Source organism: Primulina tabacum, chromosome 10 (genome assembly GCF_025594145.1).
Source record: "Primulina tabacum isolate GXHZ01 chromosome 10, ASM2559414v2, whole genome shotgun sequence".
In the NCBI taxonomy this organism is placed as follows: domain Eukaryota; kingdom Viridiplantae; phylum Streptophyta; class Magnoliopsida; order Lamiales; family Gesneriaceae; genus Primulina; species Primulina tabacum.
The window spans coordinates 2,100,922-2,123,020 of record NC_134559.1 but is presented as its reverse complement, the minus strand read 5'-3'; the positions used below and the strand labels follow the sequence as shown (position 1 = coordinate 2,123,020).

Genomic DNA, 22,099 nt, shown 5'->3' with positions numbered 1-22,099 from the left:
GGATCTGACATGCTCGTAATTTACTTCCCTATCAGGACATTTTTTCGGTTTTCTACATTGTTTTTATCCAGTAATCTTATTTTCCAAATATTTATTTTATTGTTGAATGATTTTTCAGTTTTTGACAATCATCAACTATAACTCATAAGAATAAATGTTGTTTTTAGTCGTGATTGATTTTTACTTGTGACTAAAAGTATGTATAACATATATATTCTTTAACAACATAACCAATGAATGGTGCTGTAATTTCTTCAAATATCGTGATATTTGTAATATCATTTTTATATATTTAGTATCAATATTATCAACATATAGCTATAAGTTTAATAAATTTTTAACAATTATTTCTCAATCAGTGTGAGAAAAAAACTTGAAAATCTTTTCAAATGATTATATCTTAGAACTGTGTCATCGTTTAATTTGACGCAATTCAGAAAAGTCATTTCGTTCGTCATTTGTTATAATATTTGGAACAATGATTGTGTGCATCATATCATGGGGATGATATAGTTTCAATCTCATAAACAAAATAAATTTTATTCTATCGAGTTTATATTTTGTTTTATAATATTTTATATATTGTGGAACGACATACAAAATTAATTATTATATTTTAAAAATCTTGAGAATGAGAGGAATAACCGATAACGTAATTAAGATATGTATATGAGATATCATTCTAATATATATGTCAAAGTATTTGTCTTATTCAATATCTCATCTAATAATACAACTGTTTAGATTTCATAAGCATATTATAATAGACAAAATTAATGTTACGCCCAAGATTTTAGTGTAATACGTTTGAGTTACTATGTATTATGAATAAAGGAATGGAAGAACAGACACGGAGAAGCGACGTTGCAATTTGAGTTTAATTGCAAAGTATAGTGTTGGGGTAGAAAGACCAGCGCACCCGCTGTAAAAGAGTCAGCGCACCCGCGGTGCTTCTTCTGAAATTTTGGAGGTGGTACAGTAGAGTCAGTGCACCCGCGCCATAAAAGTGACCGCACCCGCGGTGTTGGTACAGTAGAGTCACCGCACCCGCGGTCAAAAATGCACCGCACCCGCGGTCGTGCCTTCTGAAATTATGGAAGTGATCCAGTACGCTCAACGCACCCACGGTGCAGAGTGACCGCACCCCCGGTGTGACGTGCAGAATAAAGAATGAAACATGTGTCTTCACCATGCAAGATATATATATGAATTGTCTGCATCTCCTTCATTTCAGCAGCCAAGGACCGAGAGCAAATTCAGAAATTCCTCCAAACTTCATTCCAAGACATTTGATTGTGAAGAATCTAACCGTCCGATTATCGATCCGAGTTGAGATTCTTGCCCCTCTTGTTACAGGCTACTAAAGGATGTAAGTTTTACTCCATTTCAGCATGTTTCGAAATTGATATATGGGAGGAAGTATAATTTGAACTCTAAATTATGCTCTTGAGATTACGATATACCTATATTCGTAACCGGATCGAAACACGGATGTGATATGCGAATTTTGTTCAAATTCCAGCATGTCTTGAGTTGAGTTATATGGATTTTGAGATTACGGAACATATTTGTGATGATTATGAGTTATGGTATTATTTCTGTGATGTTGAGATTGACGGGGCGATCAAAACTGTATTATTATGCCATCGAAACATCAGTAGATTGATTGTGATCGGATTCAGTATTGATTGAGATTGTATCATGATATCGTTGATATGGATCAGATTATGTTTGATTTGAGTATTGATCAGAACAGGTTTTGAATCGAGTTTCATATTGATATTGTGCCTATGCAATATTGTCATTTCAGATTTGATATGGACAAGTTTGATTTCGAGATTTCGACTTCGTCAGACCGAGAAGAGAAATGTATAAATTGATGTTGATGCGGGATGACACAACTCGAGTTATACTTGACTTGAGTTTCCCAAAATCACATACTTTACTTTATTGCACTGATATTTGCAATTGATGTGATTGATATCTTTAATCTATTGAGTTATGTCTTGAGTCATAGGTGGATCTCCTAGTCGTAGACTATTGATCTCGTGACAGAGGTACCAAATAGTGATAGAATCGTCACTGGACCATTGCACATTGTCACAGAGGTTCGGCAAGATATGCCAGGGCGGATGTGCCTAGTCTTGGACAGAACCGCCAAGACACCGGACGTTTGGTCATATTGATGTGACTTAGAAGAAGAGCGACTTCTATTTCTGATATTCGGTATAGCTAGGACCAAAGTCCGTAATAAGAACGTACCGTCACCACGACCGAGGGAGTAGGTGAGAGATTGTTACGTTCTTATTCAGATCGAGATCCCTAGATTAGGATGAGTCGAGTCAGAGTCTAAGAATCACAGAGTGTGATTCGGAGTTTATATTGATTCATGTTCTGATTTTGATACATGTTATGAATATCTATTTCATGCTGTTATATATGTTTATATGAAATGCATGTATGCATGATTTATACTGGGAATGTAATTCTCACTGGAGTTATCCGGCTGTTGTCTTGTTTGTATGTGTGCATGACAACATGTGGAACAGGATCAGGATCAGGAAGAGGATGAGAGATGTTAGTTAGCGTGGAGATCCGGGACTAGAAGCAGAATAAGATTCAGCACTTGATGTATAGATGTTGAACCTAGTTGAGAGAGAAACTTGTAGTACATGATTTGTACTTTTATACTGACATGTATATTAAATAAAATACATTACGTTTCCGCATTAATATTTTAAAAAGAAAAAAAAATTAGTCCCACTTTTCTTAATTGTTATATTTGATATTAATAATGATTAAGATATGAATTAGCGTCCGGATCCCCACAATTAATTTGATGAAATATTGTATAATTCAATTTGAATTTCACTATTCGGCTAAGTTAATTTATTTGGTGAGCAGTTCTCTATGTTACCATCATATATCTCATGAATTAGTTTGTTAGCCACTTTAACTAAAAAAATTAGATAAAAACAACCTCTTAGCCACCTCGGAATCTATCGAGATAATATTGGAAGAAATAAAGTGCAACCGGCTCAATGTCCCAATTTACTAAAAATGCACAAAATTGATCTATTGTGTCCACAAAGCTTTAGATTGTTCTCACACCATTAAAATAGAATGAGAATTATACACAATTTTTTTTCATGCATTTCTTTTTCTGAATGAAGAATTTTTTTCTTTTTGTTTATTCTTTGAGAAATATTGATATTTTATATGGCATCAATATGTTGCAAACCATGAAGTAGCAACATAATCACTATATAACCCTTAAATGTTTACACATACAATTTTCCAATTTCTTCTTCATTGTGCTGCGTTGAAATTTAAATATGAATCTGTAGGACCGAGCGCTTGTCGTTTTACCAAAAGCTATAGCTGGTGGTAATGGTGCAACTCAAATATTTTAAACCGCACAGCAGCTCAAGCACCACGGTTCGATCGCTCTACCAAGCAAGGACAATTATTGCACCCAACAATCTCCCTCCCAATAATTGCACTCCTTGTAATCAATGGGAATCAAACCCATGACCTTGGCTCTGATACCAATTATAGAACCGAGCACTTGCCGCTTTACCAAAAGCTATAACTGGTGGTAATTGTGCAACTCAAATCTTTTAAACCGCACAATAGCTCAAGCACCACGGTTCGATCGCTCTACCAAGCAGGGACAATTATTGCACCCAACAGAATCATTCTTGATCTTAATATTTTGCTTTAAATACGCCTTCAAATATATATGTATATGTTTCATGTCACTTAGTTAGACCTAATTTAAAATATCTAAAAAAATGTGTTTGAATTATATCATACAGAAATAGGGACATAGTAATATGCAATATTATTTTTTTTAACATGTTTTTTTCATCCATTATGTTTGTCATAAATCTTTTGTTCAAAATTTGATTCATTTCTTAACTACATGTATGAAGAACCAATAAATTATATAATTCACAGAAATCATATATTACCCTCTTCGTAGAACATAAGACCCAAAATATGTGGCTTTGATTGGTGTACTCTCATACATATTTTCATATAAACAACAAGACAAATAATAGAATATCAGAAAAATCAATTGCCGTCAACAATACTAAACAAAATGAATTTAAAAAATTCATGACACAAACAACCTCCATAAAAAAATGATAACTCAAAGTTCAAAAATAATTTATTTAGTACAACAACAAAGAAATTGAAGTATATGCTAGCAACAAAAAGTATAAATCACTCTCAAATTAAATACTAACTCATATTATTCAACATTTTATAAATTTTTCAACATTTTTTTTCAAATAAAGAGAATGCGCCTTATTAATGTCATGGTTTCATAAATATTTTACTTTTTAAAAAAACACACAAAGGAAAAAATGGTGTCTCAAAATCATCATGAAAAATCCTTTAATAAAACCGTAAGAAATAAAAATATAATACGAAGCCACACAATTTAGACCGTTGACAAAATACATCTGCCAACGACAAAACATACGTTAACTTGTTATACAATTAAAATTTAAAATCATGCATAATCATTTAATTAGAACAAAATTGTATGCAAAAAATCTACTTGATATTATCTTTTTTAACAATTTATCCATGTTTGTCGTCCACCAGAGGAATCATAGATCCACTAATTTTTTTGGTTCACCTATTAACTTTCACAATAAATAATACTACAAAAATAATATAATCAAGAACATAAAAACTCAAATTCAAATACCTTCAATCAATTTAAATAAAAAAATTTGAATAGAGAATATAATAATGCTGTAAAAATTTTGAATACTGATTTATAGACAGAAGTTTGGAAATATATTTGTCACAATAAATAAAAAAATTATATCTTTATATTCTGAGATATAAGCTAAAAACGAAGAAACATTTTTCATCATTTTTACTATTTTCTAAGTCGCTTCAAACTAGTAATCTAAGCAAACTGAAAATATGCATTATGTGTTTAAGAATTAACAAAATATCTCAAGGAAAAAAATTAAAAATAATCATTTTTGTGGGATATATGGATTTTGTTTTATATTTTTTTTCCGTGAACAAACAAATCACATAAGAAATCCAAACACAACATGATCAATACAAACGATATATAACACTAAAACATGTAATGATATGTTAAAAAACTCATTTAATTGCAAGAACACAAAATGATCAAATGAAGCATATTATTTAGTAATATTTATTTAGTAGCATATATAAAAAGTTGACTAAATAGCTTAAAAACAGTGTTTGAAATAACTTACATACAAACATTTCTCTCAATCATGTATCTCTATTGACATATAACGGGTTTGAAAATATCTTTATTCTAAATGGGAGAAAGAAGTTTTATATAACCTTAATATTTATTAATAATTTATTTTTATTCAATCCGACTCATCTCCCTTCATTTGCACATTATTACTATCATCAATATGGTATATTTTTCATGAATTTGATGGAAATGTATAAATTTAGTAATTAAAATTAAATTTAAAAGTAAATTAAAATGATAATTAGTTTGATTGAGTTAAGTACACTATTAATGATCTTATTAAACTAACATAAAAATAGCTAAAATAACATCATGAACATGACAAATTATAAAGCAAAAAATGGTAAGGTTACAAATGAAAATCATATATTTAATAGATAATATTTATTTAACATCATATATCGAAAATTGACTAAATAGCTTAAATGTTTATATTGAAATCACATACATACAAATATTTTCTCTCAATCACATATATTTGTTGATACATAAGTAGTCTTAAAATATCTCTATTGTAAATGGGAAGAAGATGTTTCATATGACCTTAATATTTTTTAAATTATTTAATTTTTTTCAATGTCACTCATCTCCATTCGTCTTCCTATTATTAGGTTAATGTTCGTAATATTAATAATTTTTTTAATGTATAACATTATGAGAGTGATTTTGTGGGGACCCAGACGCTAATCATTCTCTTAATCATCATTTGGGACAATTTAATCAATTATAATAAACAGGGTCTCAATTGTTTTCTTTTTAAAATACAGTATTAAATGCGGAACGTAATGGAATACATTCTAATATACATGTCAGTATTAAAGTACAAGTCTTGTACTATATACAATCATTCAAACTAAGGTTTAACAACTAAATATCAAGTGTCCCTATCTCTAATCAAGGTCCGAAGTCTCCACTCTAATCCCGATCTCTCTTCATCTTCTCGACCCTGAACCTGTCACACCTGTTGCCATGCACACATACAAACACGACAACAGCCGGATAACTACGGTGAGATATACATCCCAGTATAAATCAACGAAACATGCAATCATATAAACAATATAAAGCATGAAACAAATAACAGTAATATGTATCAAAATCTGAAAACATAATCAATATAAAACTATCAATCAGACTCGTGACTCCACGTCTCAGACTAGACTCGATCCTAGTCTAGGGATCCCGGTTTCCAGATGTTGGCATTCCTATATCGACCAACAGTAATAGAAGAAACTCCAATTCTATCCACGTCGATATAACCAAACATCCAGTGTCTTGACCTATCCGTCACAGACTTTGGCACTATCGTCAATTCAGTATCCTGTGACATCGTGCAATGTGCCAGTGACGATTCCACCACTATCAGGCACTTATGTCACAAGATCACTCGTCTAATACTCATCTAATACGTGCTTTCTATAAATCAATAGAACACGCATATCAAATCAAATCAATGCATACAATAACAATAAGTACGTGATTTAGGGAAACTCAAGTATATCCTACTCGAGTCGTTCTCCCAATACCACATTGACTTATACCTTTCGTTCGTAGTCTCGGTCTGAAGCAATATCAGTTCTGAACTCAAGATTGTCTCTGTAAATCTGAAACAACATAACGAGAATCATAATATCAATATTCCATTCTCAATTCAATACTGAATCTGATTAATCTATATTTAATTCAAGTCAACGGCATAACGACACAATCCCGAGATCCCCGTCAATACAATATCATCAGATATCAATTACAAATCATAACCCATATCCGATACAATCCATAATCAATTAATAATCCAAATCTGTCCGGTTTTCAATCAATATAATCAGAAAATCATAACAATTCTATAATCAGTCTGTTCTTCAATCCGGTTTCGATTCTATGATGTGTAGGATTCCCAGAACACATAATAATGATCAAATAATAATTTTCCAATATCATAATTTCAAATGATAACAGAACTCAATAAAACTTACGTCCAGTTGTAGCTGTCGATGAGAGGAGTACGATACTTGTGTTCGGATCGAAAATCGGATAAACGGATCAACCAAAATCACAATTCTATTGTACGAAGGACTTTGAGAATTCACGTAGCTTTTCTCGATTCTTTTGCTGGAGAATGAAGGGAAATGAAGCAATTTTATATATCCAAAACACATGGCAAAGACAAGTGTCCACTCAAATCCAATATTGCACTTTAGCCCCTGAATTCTTCACTATTTGCAATTTGATCCTCAAAACTCTTTTTAATTCCATTTCAATCTGATTAATTACAAAAATCGTGGAATTTAATTCATCATTCCAAAAATTCGTAAATTAAATAATCTCGGATTAAAATGATATAATCTCGGGCCTTACAGATTTTCTGTTAATTTGATGTCATTGTATAAATTAAAGTAATTAAATTAAAAAACCCCATGAATATGACAAAATATAAAACAATGGTAAAAAAGAAAACTTACAAATGAGTTAGTAATATTAACAATTTTTTTAAATGTATAACATTACGATAAATTTATAAGTAAAATGAAAAATGTATAACATTATGATAAATTTATATGTAAAATGAAAATAATAATTAATTTGATTGAGTTAAGTACACTATTAATTATCATATTAAACTAACATGAAAAAACAAATGAAATGATAAAAAGAAAACTCTAAAATAAAATAAAATAGATGTTAGTAATATTAACAATTTTTTGAAATGTACAACATTATGATAAATTTATAAGTAAAATGAAAATGTATAACATTATGAAAAATTTATAAGTAAAATGAAAATAATAATTAATTTGATTGAGTTAAGTATACTATTAATTATCATATTAAACTAATATGAAAAATGACTTAAAGAACCCTATGAATATGACAAAATATAAAACAAGGGTAAAAAATAAAACTCACAAATGAGAGTTAAGTATACTATTAATTAACATATAAAATTATTTAAAGAAGCAAATAACATGACAAATTATGAAATAAATAAAAGGGTAAAAACGTAAGCTCATAATTCAAATTCATGTAATTTATAACAGTACTAGATATTTATATTAACCAAACTTTGCAACCCTTCAGGTGGACTCGAACTCGTTCCTTATGAGATGGTCTGCCGCGGGAACAATATGATCGGTAGCTCGACATCACCGTGACCTTCTCTGGTCATGCGCTCGATAATCACGGCTCGACGAGAGCCTGAAGATACATGGCGCCATCATAACAACCGGCCTCTCTCTCCCAAACACCTTCCTCCCCAACGTTATTCTCCACATGTACGCTGCGTGCGGCGACTTGTTGTCAGCACGCAAATTGTTCGACGATATTCCATTAACTCAAAGGCACCGTCGACTGGACAACGCTCATAAGCTGTTATTTGCTTGTTGGGTCCCACCTGGATGCTCTCAATTTGTTCGTCATCTTGCAATGCAAAGTGAAATGATTTTGATCGATGAAATCACGTTGGTTTCAATGTTCAGCACTGCGCAAAGGTGGGAAACATGTTGTTTCCTCTACTGTACTTCTGGGCGGTGTGGTGAAATGGGTTGGTTTGAAGAAGGTAGGAATTTCTTTGATGAAATACCTGAGAAAAATGAGATCGCATGGACTATGATGACTGCTGCATATGTCAGAAAATTGCTACACTGAGGAAGCTTTTAGGCTTCTGAGTGAAATGTTGTTCAGTCATGAACTGAAGTTAAATTTTGCTGCCCTTCGCTCGTTGTTGTCAGCTTGTACACAGTTGGGGAATGTTGTGATGGGTAAATGGCTACATATACTTGCTATCAAAACCATTGCTGGTCCAGTAATTGATGTTTTGTTGGGCACGGGTTTGCTCCATCTGTATGCAAAATGTGGTCGTACTATTATGGCAATACGGATTTTTGAATGCATTCGAGGACTGTGGTGTCATGGAATGTTATGCTTAGTGGGCTAACCATGCATGGGAAAGGGGCAGCTGTCTTGTATATGTTCAATCAGATGTTAGAAGAGGTCAAACCAGATGACATAACCTTCAGTGCTGAGTTCTTGTTTGTAGCCACTCTGGTTTAGTCGATCAGGGCAGGAAAAATTTTTACGGCGTTGAACATGTGTACGGTATTAGTCGTTCCACGGAAAATTAAGCCTGTAAGGTGGATCTTTTAGGTCGAGCAGGACCACTCGGAAGAAGCAGAGGCTGGGATCCGGAGTATGCTGAGGAGCCCAAATGTGGTTGTTTTGGGGTCTTTGTTAGGTGCATGCGGTGTTCACAGGAAGCGAGAGCTGGGGAACACCTTTTACGAGAACTAGTTCAGTTGTACCCACACAACACTGAATATCGTATCTTGCTGTCTAATATGTATGCTTTATCAGGTAAGCTCGAAAAAGCTGATTCTTTTCTAAGGGTTTTTAGAGACAGGGGAATCACAGAGGTTCCTGGAGTTAGTTCAATGTAAATCAACGGCGAAGTTCATCGTTTCACTTCAGGGGACAAGGCACATTCGCAGATCAAAGAAATATACTTAAAGTTGGATGAGATGATCAAAAGATTGAGATTATCTGGTGATGTACCGAACTCTAACTCCCAGATCTTCTCGGCTTGTGACATTTGGGTGGGTTATACCTATGAGCAGGAGGGAAAAGAGCGAGCGTTACAGTTCCAAAGTGAGAAATTGGCCGTCTGATTCGGTCTCATGAGCACTAAAGTTGGTTCGTCTCCTTATATTTTCAAGAATTTGAGAACGTGCCCAGATTGTTATTCAGCAACGAAGATTGCATCCAAAATATATGGCTGGGAAATTGTTATTAGAGATCGCAATCGTTTTCACTATTTCAAGGTTGGTTCATGTTCTTGTGCTGATTACTGGTGATTGATGATCAATTAGTCCTGAAATTTCAACATAGTGTGTAATTTGATGACTTCTTATTTGTACACTTTTTGCTGCTGTCGGCAGGGGAATGAATTGATATCTTGCCTGTAAATGTCTACGATAATACTTATCACATTGCTGTGGGAGCAGTAGCGTGCATTTTCTAAAGAAGATTGTGCATAAAATCGTGAATTTGAGTTGGACGAATGTCCATGTTATCTGAATCCCGGAGAAGAGTTGATTGTACGAGATGGAGTGAAAATACTATAAAAACGAGAAAAAATAAACAAAATATTTATATTTATAATATACAACATGAAACTATAGCACCCAGGGGATGTAGCTCAAATGGTAGAGCGCTCGCTTTGCATGCGAGAGGCACGGGGTTCGATCCCCCGCATCTCCATTATTGTTTTTCCTTAATTAACTTATCTTTTTAAAAATTATCGGTTTGTCCGTCGAACAACTAAAAAATACAACTGACATAATTTTATTTATACTTTGACGACACTTTTTCCCTTGGCTCGGTACAAAATATGCTCGAATTACAATATATATGTGCCTCAACCTCGACAAACTGTGCTATGGAACGAACAATCAGACTCTTCAATTCGCTTCGGAAACTAAAAATGGTGCCGGGAGAAAAAAGAATACTTCATTTACAAACAGGCAACAGCCAAGTTTTCAGCTTTCAGCTAATAAAGCCTTTGGTCTTTCTCTCTTGAAATTGCTATAGTCCGTGATCAAACTGCCATTTACTTTATGCTTCATGTTTTCCACTAGATTCTTCAGAACCTAGACGACGAAAAACCAACAACTGAGAACAAGAAGGTAAGAGAAAGGGAAAGAAAAATGTTCCTGGAATGTGGATGGTCTAAGTGTCTGACCGATTCTGCAACTTCTCGTCGAATATTTTCGGGTACTAAACCAAGAACAGCGGGAAGAACAAAGCTTATGCTCATCTGTAGTTGGCCTTTCAGTCTGGTTCTTGGCCCATGCCTCTCCGAATATAAAGCCCCATTTACACCAAGCGAAAACTGAGATGGCTTGAGCGTATCATCTAACCCTTGAAGCTCCCATCTAACCTGCAAGTAAATAACCTGTATTATACAAAAAATCTGGAGCAAGACCTTTAATTATATTAAGTGATGGTGTTGGACAAACGTGCTTACGATCTCAAGCTCGAGAACCTTTGAAACTTCCTGAGGGACTGTTGGAGGGTATCCTATTCCGCTAGATTTACATCTTATCCTCATGTCCACTACTGGATATACGGTGAGAAACAAGAAATCTATTGGCAGCATATAACTTTCCATTCATCCTGCGTGCAATTGCCAAGCAACCGAAACAAACATACTATTATATATCCATGAGCCAAAGAGCAGAGTTGATCAGAGATGCTATGAATCTAAAATTTCCATTACTCCAAATCTACTAGGAACATTGATACATGCTAGGGAAATATGTTTTCGGATCTAACTCCTGCCAACGTTGATATATGCTAAGGAAATGTTTTTTTGGGTCTAAGTCCTGCCAACTTGGTTTTTCCCATAGCTCAAAGTTTATCAAACAAGTTTAGAAACTCACAAGTCACGTTTGAAGGAACTTGTTGATTGCAATATAAATGGGTTTTTAAAAGGGTGTGAACTAGACTCTTCTAGCAACCTAGTTAATCGTTTTTTTATAGTGAGTACAGATATTAAACAACGGTGCACGCGGCGCACGGTATCGGTTACACACTCACACCCTGTGTGACACTAAAATTCAAATGTAGCTCCAACGCGAGCAGGATGGCAAGAAGCGTGATAGTACTGGCCATCTGTCAGCTTGAAATAGTTCCCCAATCTTGAAATATATAGTCAACAAAAAATTTCCTAAGCTTGCAACGTATGAAAGCATTACTACCAAGGGTCAACACTGATTCATTAATTAAGGTCATAAACAGCATATCAAGGCACAAAGAACCAGATTACACCGCCTGGTGCAAGAACTGATCCTGAAAGTCCAAACACGATTTGGCTTCAATCTAGAGCTCAATAATCAATGGTTCGAGCTCACGCTCAAGCTGCAAAATTTGCCAGAGTCGAAGGCTATCGTTAGGTTGCACCCTCAGAGGAAATAACTTCAAATCTTTAGGCCAAAATTTTAAACTCGTGGTTTTCGGCCCCTCTCAACACAGTAATTTACCTCGAGTTTTTTTGAGTCCGCCATGATTCAAGATTTTGCAGGCAAATATTCATGAGAAGACATAAAATTTAAAAAATTGCCCCAAACAACTAAGAAATTTTACCTCATTGAGCTGTTGGCTCCTTTGTTTATCAGGAAAGATCGCTGTAAAAACCCTGGGTTTATCCTCCAAATACTGATCAAATGAAGCCTACCCAATCCATGTTCAAGGCAATTAATATACGAGTTTCAAAGTACCAAGAAACCAGAGGCAGCATCAAATTTAACAATTACCCCAGGGAGTTCATAAAGAGGAATGTCAGTGAAGATTCTTGAAGAATAAGTGGAAGGACTTGCCACCTGTGCTTCTATTTTCAGTAGCCTTAACTTTATTTTCTTCCTCAAAATATTGCACTGCCGTTCTGCACTAATTTCCCGCAGTTGATTTCCCTTGAAATGCGCGGCTCCAGAGAGGAAAATGGAGCCCCGAAACGACGGCACAGCCGTGACTTCGCTCATTTTGAGGTGACAAAAAGATGATGCAATTGCATCAGCATCCATGGAACTGAAGAGGACAAACCATATCCAAGATGCGAGTTACAACAAATGGTTAGAGATTTTCTAGATACCTACCCATACTTTTATTATCATTATCATTATTTAGATTTTTTAAAAAAAAACACAAAAAACGGGTAAAATAATTTTTGTTTATAGAAAAAAGAAAGTTTTTTCTTTTAAAAAAACAAACTTTTTGTATTCTGGAAAAAAAATTCCGCCTGTATTACATTTTTCATAAATTAAGTCTAAAAAAATATTATAATTGTCAAAGTTACATTTTGTATTCTTTCAATATATTTAAACAGGTTTGGACACACACACACATTTTACAATCATAAAAAAAAAAAAAAAAGTATAACGTTAAGTTTACGAATCTTCCATTTATTTTATGTCCCACTATATTTATATATTCCACGAAAAATATGTTATTTCAATATATTTATTCTTTCAAAGACAAATGATAAATATTACTAACTTAAAACTGGTCTATATTACCTTATATTATAGGTTATTCATCATTCTAAATTAAATAATGATAATTTAAGTTGTTCCTTCAAAGATGTTGGAAAATAATGTCTCAAAATAAAAAAAAAATTGCAACGCTTATTAGGATTAGAAAGATGATATCATATCTATACAGCAAATCTAAAATATAAATTAAATTTATTATTTGTATTGTTTTTATTTTTAAAAATTAACATTCACTTAGATGTTATAGTCCAATTATTCACGGATACGAACTTTGATTTACAATCAAGTTTCAAAACAAAATGAAATGAAAAAAATTAAAAATCACGAAATAACTATATTTTTATTTTTTGAAATACATCACATTTTCTCGACACTTTTATCGAATCGACCATATTAAAAAATCTATCAACCTCAAAATAAAAAAAATTAAATAAATTTTCACTAGTGATTTATCTTCTAAAATTTTGTAACATTCGAGATAATATATAAAATATATTAAAATTTTTGCACTCGAAGTACAAAACATTTTATTTTTTGATTATGTATTCAATATTTGTTTAAATGATTTAACCATGACAAATTTAATAAAAAAAAGACAAAAGTATAAGTTTGGAAGGTCATCGACTGCTTTATATGTTAATGAATAATAAGAAAATAATAAGTATAATATTGTCAAATAGTAGAATAAATGACACTCCCCTAAAAAATATAATGTATGATCATGACAACGAGGATATATTTTCATTACAAGGGAAATTTGAATTTTTTTACGATTTTCGTCTTAAAAACATGATCGAATATATATGATTACAATGAACTATTCTCCATAAACTTGACAAATTCATCAAAATCTATCATGCCATCTCCATTTTCATCAAAAGCACCAATCATCCTCCTACAATCCTCCATTTTGGATCCTTCATCCAATCCCAAATCGCACAAAACCTTCCACAGTTCCCATGCCTCAATAAACCCATCTTTGTTCTTATCAAACACATCAAAAGCCTCCTTAACTTCATCCAAACGAGGACTTCTCGATTCGAAGAGGGCGAAAACGTCGTTCTCGTCCAACCGTGATGGAAAATTCCCTCCGTTTGAAGTGTGATGCAATCCTAATCTTTTCAAGACCATCTCCATGTCCTTGGATGACAAAGTTTCAACAACCCTTTTGCACTTATAAGTGGATGGATCAAAATCATTAATCTTTTTCTCAGATAGGATTCTTGAAGTGTTGCATTTGGCTGTCAAGCGGGATTGGATTGAGGACTGGAATCTCGAGAGAAAGCTACTGTAGATTCTCTTCTTGTTAAGGATGATTTCGATGAATCGTAGGATTGGATTTAGTGATATATTCTCCATTCGGATTTGATCACGATGTAATCAAAGGGTTCGAGCCAAGTGATCAGGTGCGCGTGGAAAACTTGTCGGAAGAAGTGGCGAAGGATAGAGTTCTTGGTGGTGGCGATTTTGGAGCTGGAGGCTATGTGTATTTATACGATGGCACGGCTGATATTTGATGTTGAAATTTTGGTGGGATTTCGAAGAAAAGGAACGTGCAATTGTGGTGCTGGTTTGGTGAATTATTATTACTTACGGAAGCGTTGATCAATACCTTTGACTGATAGTTGAAATAAACTATATTTTTATTATAAAGTATTGACTAGATTACGTTGAAATCAATTTGTATAATGAGTATAAACAACTCCATTTATTTCGAATAATATGTTGCGGGGAGGTTTCCTTGACGACAGACTACGCTCGTAAAGAATACTAATTTCCATTAACTTTCTCCGGTAACCCAACTTCATTTCCGTGATTCTTCCCTTTTCGTCTAAATTACGAATTCAGAAGAGGCAGGCAAGTCAACTCGAAACAATATATTTCTTTGTTTTTTGGTTGGTTAGGGAATTCTCAGAAAATTATCTTAATATGTCAAGTGCCATTGTTTTCTTGTATGGTTCATGTAAAATATATTATATTATTTGAAACTAACTGATTCTCGAACAACCACCATACAGAACTTCACTGCATCCAAGCAATTCGATATGAATCAATTGTATTCGGAACCAATGCACTCAATCCTTAGAGTTCATCAATATATGTAACACAAGATTCACAAGCCATAGTTTTGTGTAATAATAAAATGCCTAAAACAAAGATTCAACATTAGAAAAAAGAGAGAACTAAGGAAAGCTAGATCATATGATGAGAGGCATTACGGGGAAAACTCACAGTACTCCCCACTTATTTTGTTACAATTGAAACCTACCCTTCTACCTATCTATATTTCTTCATACATAAAATTATATGTACTTGAACAAAAACCCATAAACAACCTGTTGTCTTACATCAAATGGCAGCAATGCCACCAGAAATTCCACGAATTCTTGCATCCAAATCGTCCACCGGATTGGTTCGTTTTTTTGGGAATTGATTATTCTAGAGGTGTCATCGACACATCGGTTTGGTATAAACTTATGGAAAATAGAGTTGGCGTGCATGTCATCAGCTTAAGATCTCTCATGAAAGCTTGAGGACCTAGACAGCGCTGCTGGGTTGGCTTGTAACACTCTGGAGGTTTCCGATATGTGAGGTTTCTCAACACCATTGGATAGGCACTGGAATGCCTTGAAAAGGCCACGTCCACTGATAGAATCTGCTCCGTCAATCTTTATACCCAATGTTTCCCACATGGAACTCTTAGCTGCTTCTCCCATATCATCAATACGTAGCGTTTTTGGCACCCAAAGATTCTTCTCAGAGTCACCATCTTTTGAGGATCCCCGCTCGGACCTCTCATTGGCTGGTTTCAAAATGTTACTGTCATCCCTTGCATGCTTCCCTAGAGTTGGAGAAAGAGGACCCGAACTTGGCAGTGTCTGGTTTTGCGAAGCAGCGGGTGTTATTACCCAAGGGATGTTCCAAGTGCCGGGTACAGCACAGCCCCAATATGGTTGTAGTGTAGTACAAAACGGCAGAGGAGAGGTAGCAGCGCCAAAAGTAGGTGGAGACAAAGAAGTGCTCCATGGAACTGAGCTACCAAGGATAAGGCCAAGGGGCTTCAGGATAGCAAGGCAACTGATGAACCACGTGGCAATTCGGCATTAATACCTCAGGAAATATGTTTTTGCTCACCCCGTTGTTTAAACTTGCAAAAGTTCCGGCAGAATTATCCTCACTATTGGATAAAATTCCATGAGAAGCTGAACTTTGTAGTTCTTCCGGTTTGTGAAACCCGCTTCTTGATCCGTTTATAACCGTTTTATTGGTGATGTTTAAAACCGATGCCATTGATTCACAGACGGGTGTATCTGAGTTGAAAGCGAGGACAGTGCCATTAGGGTTCAAAGATGGATGGTGAATCCCATTTGGAAGCTCAACTCTGGCACTCTGAAGAGCTTCTTGGACAGTTAAATGACGAAATTGAGAAACAACATTCTTGTTTTTTCGACGACCAGCGCCTATAAGTACATTCCTCATCGTCCCACCAGCGGTCCAGTATCTCTGGCAGTTCTTGCAGAAATGTCGGGGCTGATTAACGTTGTAATTGTTAAAATAACAGAACTTTGTGTCCATGCTATTACAACGTGGGCAGAGAAGTATCTTGTCTGGCTTCTTCAAGGTTTTCTCGTGCGAGTTGCTCATCTCACCTTGGTCATCCTCGGTTTTCAAGATTTTTTCTGTTCCAGTATCCTCATGTGAACCCTCATTTATTGGGGGAGTTGAGTTACAATCTTTTGATTCCTCCAGCGTTGAAGGTTGGTTATGCTCTTCCTCTATGGCATCGTCTTGGTTTGGACATGATAGCCTCTGCACTCGTATAGAAAGAATGTCCATGAGGATAGGCGGTCAATATTGCAAGAAAATAACCAAAATAAAGCTACCAAAATAGAAAGTAAATCAAAAATGTTACCAAGTAAACCCTGTAATCCTAGAAGAAAACAGCAACCTCACACACAAGAGGTAAACTATATAGATGAAACTAGATTTGCTAGAAAGCAAAAGCAAACGAAGTCAAATTTGCATCATCATTTTAAAGAGAAATTGCATATCACTGAGTCGCGCTGCATATTACATTTGTCAATAACAGAACTTAAAGAGTTCTTACAAGAAGCACATACATGATACATTTATGAAGTTCCGATCTTGAAAAACCAAAGTGAAACCAATTAAGCAGCCTAGCTCAAACGCTGAACATTCATTCGACGTTATTCAATCACAAATATACATATTTCTTGCCATCCAGAAAACATAATTCTTGAACCATAAATCGAAACAATAAGCCGAAGCAAATTCTCCAGGTCCACAAAACCTAGAAATCGGTCAAAACCAAGATCGACCCTCGATAGTTTAGACGGTATAGACTAATGGGTTACAGTTCAATAGAAAAGTTAATCCAGAAATTCTTACCTTGCGAGATTCTTGCTCCTCTGTATCTCTTTCGAACCTCCCATTTTCAAGTATAGAATCTGACGAACACGGGGTATCTTGGATTATGTTATCCAAATCACCGGCATCACAAGACAAAGCTGAGGTCCCTCCACCTGGCATGGATCGCGGGGGCACCGCCACCGTCTCCACCGCCTCCCCAGCAGCTTCTTGCAAATCGATAGTCTTCCCAAAGAGCTTTATCCTGGGGTCTTTAACCATAGACATTTTTTTCTTCCTTTTCTCTCTCTCTTTATCTGGAACTCCAGAGTAGATAATTCAGAAACAGATTAAAATAGACACAAAACCCATGATTCGAAAACCCCCGCGTGTGTGATTTTGTGTACGTTTTTTTCTCTCTTTTTGGGGTCAGGAACTTTTGGGGCTCTGTGTCGTTCAATACAACGTGCAAGTGAAAAAGATTAAGGTAGAGAGCCGAGGTGTCGAGCCATGTCAGCAAGAAAAGCGAATTCTCAGCCACAAGTTCTCTGTGGCCCGCACATCTCTGTCTTCTTCCTTTTCTTTCCTATAAACCGACACTTACACTTTCACTTTCACTGTCCTTTTTCCGACTTCCCTTTCTGCTCCCCCAAAATTCTTCGCCCACTTTTTCTGAAAAAAGTATACCCAAACTTTTTTCTTATCTTAACTGAGCAAATGCGTTTTCTTTTTGTTGATAGAAATGCGCTTTTTATATATAAGAAAAATTAAATTATAGTAAACAAATATCTTTTAATATATATACATAATAACTCTACCAAACTAGGATGAATATTTTTCCTAATAAAACATAGACTATTTATCTTAAATCATTATCCTTTGACGCCTTTAATGCTAAGAGTGGGTCTCATGTGAGACCGTCTTCACGAATTTTAATCTGTGAGACGGGTCAACCATACCGATATTCACAATAAAAAGTAATACTCTTAGCATAAAAAATAATATTTTTTCATGGATGACCCAAATAAGAGATCCGTCTCATAAATACGACTCATGAGACCGTGTCACACAAATTTTTACCTTAATGCTATATATCACTAACTTGAAATATATTTACCATCAAATTAAATCCATACCCGTTAATTTAAAAAATATATATTATGATAAATAATTATCAACTCAAATATACAATTATTTTTTATCATATTTATAAAAAATAATAAATAAATATCTTTAATTAGAGTGTTGATGTATAGTTTATCATACAATCGAATAAAAATAATAATCATTTTAGTTTTTCAAAATCAAATATCGACATATTGAAATTTAGAAAAATGTTCAACATAAAAATCATATATCATGTAAAAATGACTTATTAGTTCATTTACCAAAACAAATTTTAGTATATAATAAATAATGGTTTTTTTTAATATGTTCTTGAATGATTAGTTTGCGTCGCTGCCCGCTGCCGCTGCCGCTGCCGCTGCCGTCCCCGTAGAACCGTTGGATTTGAATTAGGTTCTGCTCCTCCACGAACCCAAAACATCCCCAATTTCCATGGACTCCATCTTTCCAACTTCTTCCGACATCTTTGAAATCTACCGCCATTATTGCGGTACTTAATCTATTCCCTTCGCGTTTCTGTTATTGGGTATTTATGTTGATCGATTTGTATCTGAAATCTTTAAAAGTCGGTTCTTTAATTCTTGTGTGTTTGTGTATCAACGATCAAGAAAACTTGTAAATCCTCGTGGATTACGATTTTTTGCCATCATTCGATTAGTCCTATCTTTTTTGTCGTTTTAATTTATATCATCGGGATGTTTAATTTTTTGATCTGCTCAGTGTCTGCGTTGCAATCTGTTTTATTTTGAGAAGAACACGAGTATATTTTTAGAAGTAGAACCGCAGGGTAACCAATGTTCCGAGTATATGAAGTGGCAGCTAATTTGACATCCTACTCTCAATACAGATAAATTACGCAATCATTTGGTTTATCTATTATATGTTGCCATCCGATTAATAATGAACTTAATGGAGTTTTCTTGAAATCTTTGTCTAAATTTTCACGGAGTGCAACCCATAGACGATCCATGAGTTGTTTAAAAGATTCTGTTTAGAAGCCAATCTTTCCCGTTTCTGTTGTATTTACATATAATTCCCCTTATATGTATTGTAAATAATTGGAATATTCCGCAGATATCACATTGGATGCCTGCTGCAGTTGGTGACTGTTGTATGCCAGATGAAGAGTCTCAGAAACTGAGATTCACCAGAGCGGCACTATCACAGTTATTGGAAGTGGTGGATTCCATTGAATACTAGGTATCTATCTGAAACTTTTGAGTCGTTAAATTGATGAAAATACATGCATTGGTTATCTACTCCCGGGAAAAGCAGTTAATACTGGGTTGGTGTTGACTAAATTATCGATCACTTGTTACAGAGTTACTATTCTTGAGGAATTTCTCGAGCTGATGTTGAGAATAGGCTTGATGGTTAGATATTATCTACTGTTTACTTCTACTGGCTGGAATCTAGATCCTGTGAATCTAATCTTTTCAAGATTTATCCTGCTTCATTTCAACAGGCAGATTTCTCGGAGTCCTCACGCTTCTATAACTTTGTTTTCTTCATTTGTTGAGAAAATGGTCAGAAGAACATCAGTAAGTTTATCTCTTTGTAACATTTTGTGGCAAATTAATATCTCTGCCACAAGGCTTATTTTTCTATTATATTTCTAAGTAACCACCACATTATACTAAAATCATCTTTTAGCTGTGAGCAGAGCTGTTATGGCTTGGCGATTAGTTTTAGCTGGAAGGTTTTGACTTCTGGATCAATGGTGCAATTTCATTGAGGTGATTTCTTGCAATCGAGCTTCTAGCATTTATTTTAGGAAAAAATCGTGGCTCTATATCATTAACCTTTTTACTGTCATCCATGCTCTACGAATTTGTTTAGTCATAACATTCGTGGATGTGAATATTGTACATTCTTCGGGACAATCATACAAATGTTCATTGAATCTCACTCACTATGACCTAAATTTTGGTTCTTAGTTGTGTTTCCCTTCCTTGGCTGGAAAAATATTTGTCATTCAGGATAACGGGATCGGTTGAAATTCCAAAAGTATCCTTGGATTGTGGTGGCTTAGAACCCCAACCAAGTGAAGACTTTCTCGCAGGTATTTTGGCACTTTACTTAGCCTTAAACTTGACAGAACATGAATTGAAGTTCCCCTTCCTAACATATGGGATGCAACAGCATTGAAGAATCAACCCTGCTCAAAGAAAAAGTCCTGCGTCAACTTACAGATGGAAATAGACTTTTCTGAGGGGCATGCAAGCGCTTCTATGTGTACGGCAAATCCTAAGAGGGGGCACATTTTTTTTATAAGTCGGTCATATTGGGGCGGAATCAGCTCTTGAAAGCTAGATACGCTTTCAATGAAATGGATAAACACAAAGAATTCAGTTGGGTGAACAAAAGCTCTTGATGCCGTTGAAGGCTCCCTGTAGAAGGATTTTGCAAGGCTTTTGTCTTGCCATTCTGCGAGATGAACGTAATGATATTCACTTGGTTGCACAAAAACTCGAGTTGAAGACTCGATGACAAAGGAATAGCTGCGGTTCAAAGATTCGTATGCAAAAGGAATACATGTTTCACGCAAGTTGGGATAGATGGAGAAGAGGTCTTCTTATGCCTTATTTCGAATTTCATTACTCATATTCTTTTCTTGTTTCCTTTAATATTTTGGCTTATCATGAAAACCGGCTGGAGCTTTTTATCTACTCATTGTTCTTCTCTCATTTCCTCCTTGATAGTCAAAAGACCCAACCTAATATTTATGCATGTCAATAAATTAGGGATTATAAAAATTGCTTTATGATCTTAGATGTGCAAATATACATTTCTAATTAATTATACAATGAATTTTATATATCAAATGCTAAATATTTTTTGCTAATCATTGTGTATTAGCCATTATAAAAAGGAAACTCTATTTTGCTAAATATTACCGTAAAAAATTTAGTATATATGAAGACTATACGTACCCTAACATAACTTTCTATTCGAAAAGATTTAATTTGAGGGGAAAAATTATTAACTTTTTCGTGGGATTTTCGCATTTAAATGATGATAAAATGTTTTTTTTTTGTGTATTTGTTTTCTTTTGAATATTTTTCGACGTCCGTTACAATAATAATCAATAAAAAAATAAAGTGGTGACGCTTTGGACTCTGAAATAGTTCCGTAAAAGATTCGGACACCCAAAATTTATATAAACGGAATCGACGTGATTTTCAGTTTATTCCATGCAAAACAAGCTCTGAATATGGCGGATGAACCGGAGCTTTCATTATACTCGAAATACTCTGCGAGGATGGCGATGCGGAGGAGAAAGAAACCCTTCTAA

The 22,099-nt window shown here is 34.6% G+C and overlaps 1 protein-coding gene, 1 long non-coding RNA gene, 1 other non-coding gene and 3 pseudogenes across 5 annotated transcripts; 3 read left to right on the top strand and 3 right to left on the bottom strand.

Annotated features, from left to right (window-relative positions):
• The first annotated feature begins 8,378 nt into the window (after positions 1-8,378).
• Positions 8,379-10,258, top strand: LOC142505798 (pentatricopeptide repeat-containing protein At5g15340, mitochondrial-like; annotated as a pseudogene).
• A 191-nt stretch (positions 10,259-10,449) lies between these two features.
• Positions 10,450-10,522, top strand: TRNAA-UGC (transfer RNA alanine (anticodon UGC)). The gene has a single exon. It is a non-coding gene; the product is annotated as a tRNA-Ala (tRNA).
• Positions 10,523-10,584: 62 nt separating this feature from the next.
• Positions 10,585-12,876, bottom strand: LOC142505785 (uncharacterized; annotated as a pseudogene).
• A 1,242-nt stretch (positions 12,877-14,118) lies between these two features.
• On the bottom strand, positions 14,119-14,670 carry LOC142505993 (putative calcium-binding protein CML46). Its single transcript, XM_075619136.1, has one exon. It carries the CDS (start codon positions 14,668-14,670, stop codon positions 14,119-14,121), a length of 552 nt encoding a protein of 183 aa, XP_075475251.1.
• Positions 14,671-15,495: 825 nt separating this feature from the next.
• Positions 15,496-18,334, bottom strand: LOC142505929 (cyclic dof factor 1-like; annotated as a pseudogene).
• An 810-nt stretch (positions 18,335-19,144) lies between these two features.
• Positions 19,145-21,491, top strand: LOC142506215 (uncharacterized). 3 transcript variants are annotated; one of them, XR_012804543.1, is made up of 6 exons: positions 19,145-19,294; positions 19,879-20,004; positions 20,126-20,177; positions 20,270-20,345; positions 20,468-20,866; positions 20,947-21,491. It is a non-coding gene; the product is annotated as an uncharacterized LOC142506215 (long non-coding RNA). The 3 variants fall into 3 exon arrangements; XR_012804542.1 differs by having other exon boundaries at positions 20,458-20,866; XR_012804541.1 differs by having other exon boundaries at positions 20,270-20,866.
• Positions 21,492-22,099: the final 608 nt, after the last annotated feature.